General features: G+C 41.1%; 1 protein-coding gene across 1 annotated transcript; it reads left to right on the forward strand.

The window, feature by feature from the left end:
- The first annotated feature begins 259 nt into the window (after window positions 1-259).
- Window positions 260-10,780, forward strand: LOC144969111 (large ribosomal subunit protein eL6-like). The gene is made up of 5 exons (XM_078908169.1): window positions 260-413; window positions 1,761-1,904; window positions 2,776-2,824; window positions 3,675-3,859; window positions 10,593-10,780. Exons 1-5 carry the CDS (start codon window positions 327-329, stop codon window positions 10,752-10,754), a joined length of 627 nt encoding a protein of 208 aa, XP_078764295.1. The 5' UTR covers window positions 260-326; the 3' UTR covers window positions 10,755-10,780.
- Window positions 10,781-11,054: the final 274 nt, after the last annotated feature.

Below are 11,054 nucleotides of genomic sequence, written 5' to 3' on the forward strand. Positions count from 1 at the left end.
ATTCTCTTTTTCAAACCCCACCTATCACTAATTGATAGCTTAATACCCATGCCATACCAGTTAGATAAGGTTATTTGACAAACTCCGAAGCAAATGATGCCAATGGGTAGACACCCTACTATAGAAGTGCCTATGTCTCTTCTTTTACTGCCTGTTTTTCAGCTTAGTCTATTCCCGACCAAATCTAAAACATCCAGAGAATAACTAGATACCTTAACTAATTAACGATAGAGATTTATTTTGTTGCTATATTAGAGTTCTGATGCTGGAGCTATATTATTAATAGCCATAACAATTTATTATATATTTCTATTCTTTTGTTGCAGATGGCACCAACTGAAAAGAAAGCAGTGGCAGCCAAGCCAGCTGGTGGTGCCGGTGGAGTAAAAAAACCTTCCCGTAAAAGTACAGGGGTAAGTATAGGCTCTTAAATGGAAATTCGGTTTTCAAATGACAGTATAAATCTGGTTTACAATGATGCAGAATATCATCCCATTGATTAAATTGTTGGGGGTTTTGTCTCGAGGTCATATAGGGTTATTCAATCTCCACCATCACTATCACAATTCCGTCTTTTATCAAATTTTCCATGAACTAAAAGATTCAGCACAACCGCTACATCTAAAGCCCTACCACCACCACATCATCATTCCTACCACTACCACCATCACTACTACAACCACCACCACATCATCAATCCTATCACGACTATAACCACAACCACATCAGCATCCCTACTAACCCTACTACTACTACCACCACATCATCCTTACCACTTCTACTACAACATCATCGTTGCTACCACCACCACTACTACTACAATCACCATCACTTCATCCCTACCACCACTACTGTTACAATAACCACCACATCATCATCCTTATTACCACCACACCATCATCCCTAAGACTACTACTACTACAACCATCACCACATTATTCCTACCATCACCACCACTACTACAACAACCACCACATCCCTACCACCCCTACTATGATTACAACTACCACATCATCGTTGCTACCACCACCACTACTACAATCACCATCACTTCATCATCCCTTTACCACCAGTTATAGTAGTAGGCATCCTTCCTTCTCATGAAACTGGTTTGCACCCTGTATGCCTTTGGTCTCATCAGTCTTCTTGAGAGCAGCGACGTGTGTGACACAGCAGACCGATCATTGCATGGCAGTCTCTACCACCACTACTGTTACAGTAACCACCACATCATCATCCCCACTTCAACTAACACCACACCATCATCCTTAAGACTACTACAACTACAACCCCCACTACACGAACATCCCTACCATCACCACATCAACAATCCCTACCACCACTATTTCTACACCCACATCATCATCCCTACAACTGCTAAAACCACCACCTTTACAGCATCTACCACCACACCATCATCTTTACCACTAGCAGGTACTTAAAATGAAAATTCAGTTTTCAGATGACAGCATAAAATCTGGTTTACTATGATGCAGTATATCATCCCATTGATAAACCCGTTTGAATTTTGTCTCCAGGTTATATAGAAGCAGAGTTATTTAATTTTTTATACCTTAAAAACACCCCAAAAATTATTATAGGAATCAGCCTGAAACTGGGCTATTCGGACATAATACCAGTTTGTTGTAAATTGGGTCACATAATTAAATTAGAAATTTTTCAACTCTAAATCTTGTTTCTTTCTGGCTGTTAGTCAATGTCGAGTATTTCATTTTTTGTGTTTCTCATTTATTTTCTAGCGCCGACATTATCCAACTGAAGATTTGCCCAAGCCGCGACTTAATCCTAAAAGCAAGCCTTTTAAGAAACACAGGAGGTCTCTTCGTAAATCCATCACTCCTGGAACTGTTCTCATTCTCCTTGCCGGAATCCACAAGGGAAAGGTAAGAATTGATGATTTTATACTTTTACTCCTTTCCTTCTTTATGAATTAAATTGTGTTTTATACAGTCTTAAGTTTAAAAAAATTCATTCTGGAAAATTTTATTTTGTTTCTCAGCGCAAGTCTACCATTAATTTTTTGTCATATATTGCATTGAAGAGTAGAATGTCATACACCCATTGAAAATAGAGATTCCGAAGTTATGGCATAGTATTGGTTGTGACAATGATTATTTTGGTTATTGTTTATAACGGAAATGAATCTGTCTATTAACAAGCATATCACCATCCTGAGAGCAAGTGCTATCTGATATTCTAAAAAACATCAGAACAATCGGATCATTTATAAATAGGGAAACTTGCAACAAATTGGTAACATCTTTGATATTTCCGAAAATGGACTGCTGTAAATGCACTGTTTGTCTCATAAAGGGTGAAATAAACAAACTGCAGAAAGTACAGAACATTGCAGCCTGCGTTGTACTGTAGAAAGACAGGAAAACTGCAGCTTCTTGTTTACTACAGCAGCTGCAATGGCTGCCAGTGGACCAACGCATTCAATACGAATCAGCTGCCATTGTTCAAGTGCCTGGAAGGCTCATAACCAAAATATTTCTTTGGAAGGTATGTCTGACAACGATCGCTTCGATCGACGAGCAACCTCCAACTGAAAACACTACGCTGTAGAGTTAAGGTTGGTGAATGCGCTTTCAGCATTTTGGACTCAGGATTATGGATTCTTTTGAAGGAAGTTTGATGAAATATGAAACATTTGTCATCAACACGGGGTTTGTCAACTCATATGACTAAGATTTTGATATTGGTTTATCCAGCATGAAATTAAGGTTTACTTTTAATTTTGCTGTCTTTCAGAGGGTTGTTTTCCTGAAGCAGTTGGAGACTGGTCTTTTGCTTGTCACTGGTGAGTTAAGATTGAACAAATTGATTCTTTGTTGTGGAACTTATTTACTTAAATGGAGGTTTGGTTAATATATTTACGTCTGAACCATTCCACTTCTCAGTGCTACATTAATTCCCCGTGTAAAACTGAAAAGCGATTTATAAAGTACAGGTTCCATATTAGATTGACCTTTAAGTATCTCTCACTTCTATTTTATGCTACCATGTTAGCTGCATCCGGAAGGCGGGATGGTAGAAATAGAAAAATTATCATAGCAACATTATCACACCAGTTTTGTAGGCAAGGGGATTGTGGTTAATAGTAGCTCTGATAGTACTACACTAGTTCTGCATAAAACAATGATACGGAACCTATGTCTCTTATAGGAGGGGGGAAGGAGAGCTTGGGCCACATTTGACCAGAATCAGATTAGAGGTTATTATAATTAAAAAAAAAAAAAGGATTTGAGAACAAATTGCAAACCAGGCAAAAGCATTTTAAAGTTGATTTAAACGAAAATGGAAGATGTTCGCTCATTTAGTTCTTGACAAGTAGCACTGTTTGGTTAATAAGAATCACAAGATTATAGTTAAAACTGGTGAGGAAGCTATTCACGAATCTTATACAGAGCTGCAGAACACAACTTTGATTGGTTTTTATTTTACTGGTTATTAATTTAAAAAATTGAAATATGAAGTCTGGTTATTTTGAATTATAATTTGTGATGTCAAATTTGTTTGTCCATTTCCTTTCATATTTTGTGAGCCTTGTTTTTTTTTGTTTTCAATGTTGAAATTTGCGATCTAGTAGGACAGGAATTTGTAACAGACAAATAGATTGCACGTTGTATCGTTTATTTTATTTTTGCCAGGTCCTTTCTTTGCAAACCAATGCCCTTTGCGTAGAATCAACCAATGTTATGTGATTGCTACCAAGACCAAGTTGGACATCTCCTCTATCAATATCCCAGAGAGACTCAATGACAAGTATTTCCGTAAGATCCAGAAGAGGAAGGCCAAACCCAGTGAAGGCGATATCTTTGAGTCTAAGAAAGAAGTAAGATCATGCTATTTGTTTTATTATTATTATGTTATTTTTTTTTTTTCATATTAGAATTAATAGGAAATTTTTGTAGGTCATATAAATTGCACATACGTAGACCAGTCCTTGCTGTCCCCATGGTAAGAGATTGGGGGAATGTTGTGCTACATAAATAATCAAAGGGCCATCATTGAATAAGGGTGTGTTTTTCACTCATTTGCTTTGACTTTTTGGTACAGATGAATTATGCGTAAAAATTTTTTTCCTGCACAGACCAGTCACATTTTGGTTAAATTGAATTATTGTAAGTTTTTTTATTTCCCACATACTTAGCATCTTTCATCTTTCCCCTTGGTTTAGTTTCCAAATGAAAACACAGCAAGTGCACATATGTGACCTATCATCTCAAAACATTAAATTCGGAGTGAACAAAGTTATCTGTTCTTCATTAAGTATAGAAATTAATTTACATCAGCAATTAATTTAGAAGTAAAGGTTGGGAGTGAGAAAAAGTGAAGTTGGATCAAAATCATTGGCAAGTGCTGAATAATTCAGACAATGTTATTATTATTATTATTATTATTATTATTATTATTATTATTATTATTATTATTATTATTATTATTAGGGCAGCGACCGAATGAATAAAAATGCAGCTGGCAGCAGCTTCTTATGGTTCACACTATTATGTTATGACGATCGACCCAATCAGCAAAGTCCGGTCCGCATTCGTGCACCGTCGCGAACCCGCCTGGTAGCATCGTCACAACACACCTTTCGACTAGATGCTCTGCCGTTTCGGGTTCTTGTCCACAGCGTGGACATAAAGGACAGGAAGTTAGACCCCACTGATGTAACGCACCGGCCGTTAGGCAGCTCCTCGACCGAAGCCGATTCGCAGCTACCCAGTGTCTCCTCTTACTGGTATCAAAGCCTGGCAACTTCTCACCAAGCTTAGAGGAGTGTAGGTCCCCCCCCCCACGAGGGATTGAATTCGTCCAAACCGACTTCCATCTCGTATGTGCAGCTCTGTCCGTAGTCAGGGATTCTGCGTACAAGGGTTGCCGGGACTTATTTCGGCTCGAAACGGGGGCACCGTTCATTATGCGCATGAGAGGGGTATCCCCATTCCCTCTCTCTTTGATCTTACTCAGCCAGTTTCCCGTAATGGTCTCCCTCCGGACATCGGGGGGCTGGATCGCTGCCATTACCGGGCCCCATTCTCTAGGGGTTGTTGCTAGCGTTCCCGACACTATGTGCATCGACTTGCGAAGTTTTACATCCACCTTCTCAACGTTTCTGCTTCTACCCCACACTGGAGCGCAATACTCCGCGGTGGAATAGCATAGTGCCAGGGTGGATGTTCTCAGGAGCGCTTGGCTAGCGCCCAAGTCGATCCCCCCAGCTTCCTCAGAAGACTATTCCGCTTCTCTATCTTCCGGGCAACCCCTTCGAGATGAACCCGATAGGTAAGGCTGCGATCCAACGTCACCCCTAAATATTTTGGACGCGGCTCATATGGGAGTGGCTGGTCCCCGACTAGGACATTCAGTTTACGGGTGTGCCAACCACTGCATAAGTGAAATGCAGTGGCCACGGTTTTTGAAGTGTTCATCTTCAGGTACCACTTGTCAAAGTAGGATTTGAGTCTGGTGACGTCCTCGCTGAGTACGCTCTCGAGACGGGTCCACACTTTACTCTGAGTAACGAGTGCCCAGTCGTCTGCGTATCCCAGCCTCAGGGAGGAAGTGTTCGGCATATCGCTAATGTAAACGTTAAACAACATTGGCGCAAGTACCGACCCCTGAGGGACCCCATTCTTCAATTTCCTAACTTTGCTCGTGACGTCTCCCAGCGCGACGTGGAATTGCCTTTCCCCTAAGATCGAAGAGAACAACTTCAAGGTCTTTTTGCACCTTATGATTTTTGCAAGTTTGAGCATTAACCCATCGCACCAGACCGTATCGTACGCCGCTGATAGGTCTATAAACACAGCACCTGTTTGCTGTTTTCTCTCGAACCCGTGCTCAATATGCTCTGTAAGGGCAATGACCTGCTCCGTGGTGCACCTCCCTTCCCTGAAGCCTGCCTGCTCTGGTGGCAGGGCAGCGTCTAGGACCGGCCCCCATCGGTTTAATAGAACACGCTCCAACAATTTGTAAAGACAGCTCAGCAGCGATATGGGTCTGTAACTGTCTGCCTCCTTCGCCGGCTTCCCTGGCTTCAGGATGGCAACTATCTTCGCGTGCTTCCACACTTGTGGAAGCTTTCCTTTTGCAAGGACGTCAGACATTGCCTCTGCTAGCCAGGCCCGTGCCCTGGGGCCCAGATGCGTCACCATATCGGGATATACACCATCTATCCCTGCTGCTTTGCCGTTCTTTACTTCGCTAATGGCTGCACCCACTTCTCGGGGACTGAACGGGGCCGTCCAGTCCGACTCCTCCGCAGGTAGCGAATCCAAAATCGTACGGTACGCCTTGCGGACACCGCGCTCAAAAGCCTGATTAGGGACCCGCTTACTACGGTTCTTAATATTCTTGGCAATTGTGTCTGCCTCGCATTCCGGTGCAGCCTTCGCGAAATTCCGATCTGGGTCCAATTTCTTTATCAAACGCCAAGCGTGGCGGCTGGAATGTGTAAAGTCGAGACTTTCCACGGTCTCCTGCCACCGTTGCTTCCTTCCCTCTGCCAGAGACTGAAGTAGTCTATCGGCTGTGTCCTGGGACTGGGTCTGCTGGTACTCTCGGTACAGCTCTTCCGACTCTGCTGTCCAGCAAGGGGTGTAGAATTTCCGCTTGCCCCGTGGAATAGAGCGTTGAGCGCTCTTAACCAGTAGCCTACTAAATCTGGTTATATTCTTGGACTTGGGAGGAATGGCAGGGCAGACCTGCTCGATATAGGAACTGAATTCCTCCCAGTCAGCCTTCCTGAAATTCCATCTGCAAAGTGGGAGAGACTGCACCCTCGGTATTGTCACCCCAGCTGTGACAAGAACCGGCCTGTGCTGGCTATGCGGAAAGTCCCCGAGGACTGTCCGCTTCACCTGCAGCGGTTCACCGTTCGCGCTTTTCGTTACGAGGGTGAGGTCTGGAGTGTACTCCTTCTTATGGCGGGTACCCCGGAAGGTACCCTTGGCTGTAGGATCGTACACTAGGTGTAGATCATTACAGTCCATCCATGAGCGGAGTTGTCTTCCTGCCTCGTTGCAGTCTCGGTAGCCCCATTCGTGATGGTGGCTATTAAAGTCTCCCAGACAGATGGAAGGATGGCTGACCACCGGTACCGGTGGTGTAGTCCAAGTCGCTCTAGGTGGTTTGTAAATATTATGCAAACACAGTCCACCTACTTCCACGGAAATTCGGTTCACCCCATTGCTGTCCGTTACGCTCTCAATGACCCTTACCTTCGATGGCTCTTTAGCGTAAACGCTAACCCCTCCTTTGAGCCTCGAAGTGTCCTCGCGTTGGACCACCGTATAGCCTGGGATCTGGAATCGGGAAGATTGCGCGCCTGAATAAAGGTGGGTCTCCTGTAAAAGGAGGATATCTACGCAATGAACGGCCAATAGCTTTGATAAAAGCTCATTTTTTGCCATACTCTGGCTCTCGACGTTCAGGGACAATATACGCGTCAGCTCGCCATCCCCGCCGTCGCATTTTCCGATCGGCAGGCCGCGAATCGATTGATGCATGGGACGTTTGCTTTTTTCTCGGACGTGCCGACGACCCTGGCGACATGAACGCGGTATTATTTGGCTAGGCGGCAGACCGCTTCGCCATTGACGGGACTGATTGGGACTCGACATAAGGACAATAGTGTGGCGCCCGGGATAGGGCTGCTATTCGGGCACCGGGTTTGGATCAAATTTAGTCACACACCGGGGCGAGCAGCTCATGTGGCTCGTTGGCTCGATACCCGGGATGGTCTCGTGACGGTCGACCGGGATTTACACCTTTGCCCTCCCGTGTGCCTCAAGCCCCCTCACCAACTGCAAGGTAAAGATCCACGAGGGGGTGCAGTTGGCGAATTCTGCTTAGCAGCCCGCCAAGAAGGAACGTAAAAGAAAAACAAACTACCTCTGGATGCGCTAAGTCCGAATTATCTCTAGATTAATACAATGTTTCATAAAGGCGATTAAGGGTCAATAAAACTGCACGCAAAGTCTCTGGACAGGAGTCACATAAAAAATGCAGTTGGTGAATTCCGCTTCGCAGATGGCAATTAAGGGATTTTTAAAGAATATGGTTGGCGAATTCGGCTTAACAGAAGCCGATTAGGGGGGGGGGGGGGGGATGATGAAACTGCGCAAAGTCAAAAGTAGCGCAGCGACCAAATTTACAAAAAAAAAAAATGAACTGCACATACGTAGACCAGTCCTTTCTGTCCCCATAGTAAGAGACTGGGGGAATGTTGTGCTACATAAATAATCAAAGGGCCATCATTGAATAAGGGTGTGTTTTTCACTCATTTGCTTTGACTTTTTGGTACAAATGAATTATGCGTAAAATGGTTTTTACTGCACAGACCAGCCACATTTTGATTTAATTAAATTATTGTAATTTTTTTGATTTCCCACATCCTTAGCATCTTTCATCTTCCCCCTTGGTTTAGATTTCAAATGAAAACACAGCAAGTGCACATATGTGACCTATTGTCTCAAAACATTAAATTAGGAGTGAACCAAGTTATCTGTTGTCAATAAAGTATAGAAATTAATTTACATCAGCAATTAATTTAGAAGTAAAGGTTGGGAGTGAGAAAAAGTGAAGTTGGATCAAAATCATTGGCAAGTGCTGAATAACTCGGATATTATTATTATTGTTGTTGTTCCTATTATTGTTGTTGTTGTTATTATTGTTATTATTATAAATATCATTATTGTGTTAAAAAGGTATTGTAGGAAATTTTCTAATATTGTAAACCTGCACATACGTAGACCAGCCCTTGTTCTCATGACAAGATACTGGGGGAATGTTGTGCTACATAAATAATCAAAGCGCCAAAGTTGCATAAGGGTGTCTATCGTTCGAGTGCTTTGACCTTTGGTACAGATGTATCTATGGGGAGATTTTTAGTCCGGATAACCATTAGTTTGCATAGGTGTCAGATTTCCATGAAAACATTTTTTTTTCAACATATTTACATTTTGACATTTCCAGGTTTTTAAAATGATTCCTTTTCATTGAGAGTTATTTTACTATTTAAAAGTTTTAAGAAACTTAATGTCATTAAAACTGACCATATAGATAGTTCGAAGATGATGTCACTCGGCCTTTGTTTTTGTTTTTGCCATCCGCGTTGTGAGTTGTTCTCACTAAACTGTATTAACCAGACTATAAAAGTTCACGGTTACACAGTTTGTGTGTTGGCCGTTATACTTCGGATGGCAATGTTGTGAACTCCTTGGCCAAGCGCATTCTATATATACATTTAGTGCCTAGGTCAGAGGCTGGGGCCCGAATACAATTTCTTCTCTTTATTTTTATTTTTGTTTTTAAATTGTCAGAAATAACTACAATGCATTATTTGAATTAACAACACTTGCCCTTTCAATTTTGATGTTATCCCAACTTATTTTATTGTGACCGGTCATAGATTTGCTATATCTTAGATTTTAGATAAAATCAATTTGATTTTTGAAATCATTAAAAAAAGTTTAGTTTCCTAGAAGCAGAATATATTTGTCTAGAGGGTTAAAAATGCTTAATAGGAGAAGCATTATTGATAAGTGAATTTTAGCTGTCATTCTTTAAAAGAAACTTGTATTTCCTTTTTCTCATAATATTTATTTTAAGACTTTTTATCTAGTTAATTGTTTTAAACTATAAGTTTTAACAGATACAGCCTTTTCAAATAGATAACCACAAAAGGTCAGAAATCAAATTTCATCATTGTTTTTAAGTCTGGTCATAATGATTGGTTAAAACCATTAGACTAGAACTGCAGTTCACAAGATTGTTGAAAGATGTTGCAATACAATAAAATTCAGAGATTTTGGGAGGGTGAGCCGTGATGGGTGCTATTCTTGATTTGTTTGTAATGTTGTATAGTTGGTCTAAATTTATAACTTAAGATAGTGCTATGCATGCCACAAAACCGATTCTTTAGTATATATTAAAAGATTTTGGGGTTCAGGTGTGCTACATTATGATATATCACCAGGATACACATTGTCTTAGATTTTCTGGTGTAACAGTTTATTCCTTGTATTTGAAAGCTGGCACTTGTGTTTGTTGGGAGCTTAGAGGAATGGTAGATTTTAAAAGTCATCTTGTAGAATTATATTAATTAAATTTCACTTCACTTTTTAGGAAAAATGGGTAGGACGAGCAGTTTCTCTGTTAGCATAATCATGTTTATTGTTTGGTGCAATATCAGAGAATCTGGTAATGAAGTGGATCAAATCATTGACCTCGTGAGGCAGCCTTGAAATTTCAGGATTGAGTTCTTAAAAGACGGCACTCTTCCCCCCCCCCCTCCCCTCATTATTTTTTTTTAAATGGCAAATTGGAACATTGTTTTTGATTGATGCAATACGATTGGGTATTGCTGAATTAAAGGCACATCAACTCATCCTTCCTTTAAGAATAGTGCTTGTTTTAAAAAAATTCCATTGTCTCTTTCTTTTTCTGAGGAGACTTGCCCTCATACTTTCAATTTTTAGTCTGATTTAAGGAATCGTTACAGTCAATTGTTATTTTGCCAACGTATTTACCTAATGTTTGTCTTTACTTTGTTTTCTCAGGTTTACCAAGTGAGTGAGCAGCGCAAAGAAGACCAGAAACTTGTGGATAAACAAATTATGGAGGCTCTCCGTAAGCACCCAGAAAAGAAGATGATGATGGGATATTTGTCCACGTTGTTCTCACTGTCAAATGGTCAATATCCTCACAATATGATTTTTTAAGTTACAATAAATTATGTGTAAGGCTATCTTTTGTCTTATGTTCATTTTTTTTCTTTTTTCATCTTAGTTATATTTGGTGTAGTGAGTCTTTAACGATTGACTGAGAATATTCATATCACAATGGGCCTGTCCTTGTTGAATGGGAAGAAATAAACTTGTCTTTTCTAGTTTCTGGGTGAGAGGACATTGACTTGACAAGCACATTTCCTATGACTGAGAAATTCATATCACAATGGCCTGTCCTTGTTGAATGGAGAAGTAAACTTCTTGTCTTTCTAATTTCTGGTGAGAGGACATGAC

The sequence above is a fragment of the Berghia stephanieae genome, chromosome 3 (genome assembly GCF_034508935.2).
Source record: "Berghia stephanieae isolate SIO BIC M18660-M18661 chromosome 3, UCSD_Bste_1.3, whole genome shotgun sequence".
Classification (NCBI taxonomy): Eukaryota; Metazoa; Mollusca; class Gastropoda; order Nudibranchia; family Aeolidiidae; genus Berghia; species Berghia stephanieae.

Excerpts from the sequence above, each read along its gene's own strand:
- LOC144969111 (XM_078908169.1), top strand. The coding sequence starts at position 327 with ATGGCACCAACTGAAAAGAAAGCAGTGGCAGCCAAGCCAGCTGGTGGT. Across the intron at positions 2,825-3,674 it reads TGGTCTTTTGCTTGTCACTG|GTCCTTTCTTTGCAAACCAA; the intron begins GTGAGTTAAGAT and ends TATTTTTGCCAG. Across the intron at positions 3,860-10,592 it reads TCTTTGAGTCTAAGAAAGAA|GTTTACCAAGTGAGTGAGCA; the intron begins GTAAGATCATGC and ends TTGTTTTCTCAG.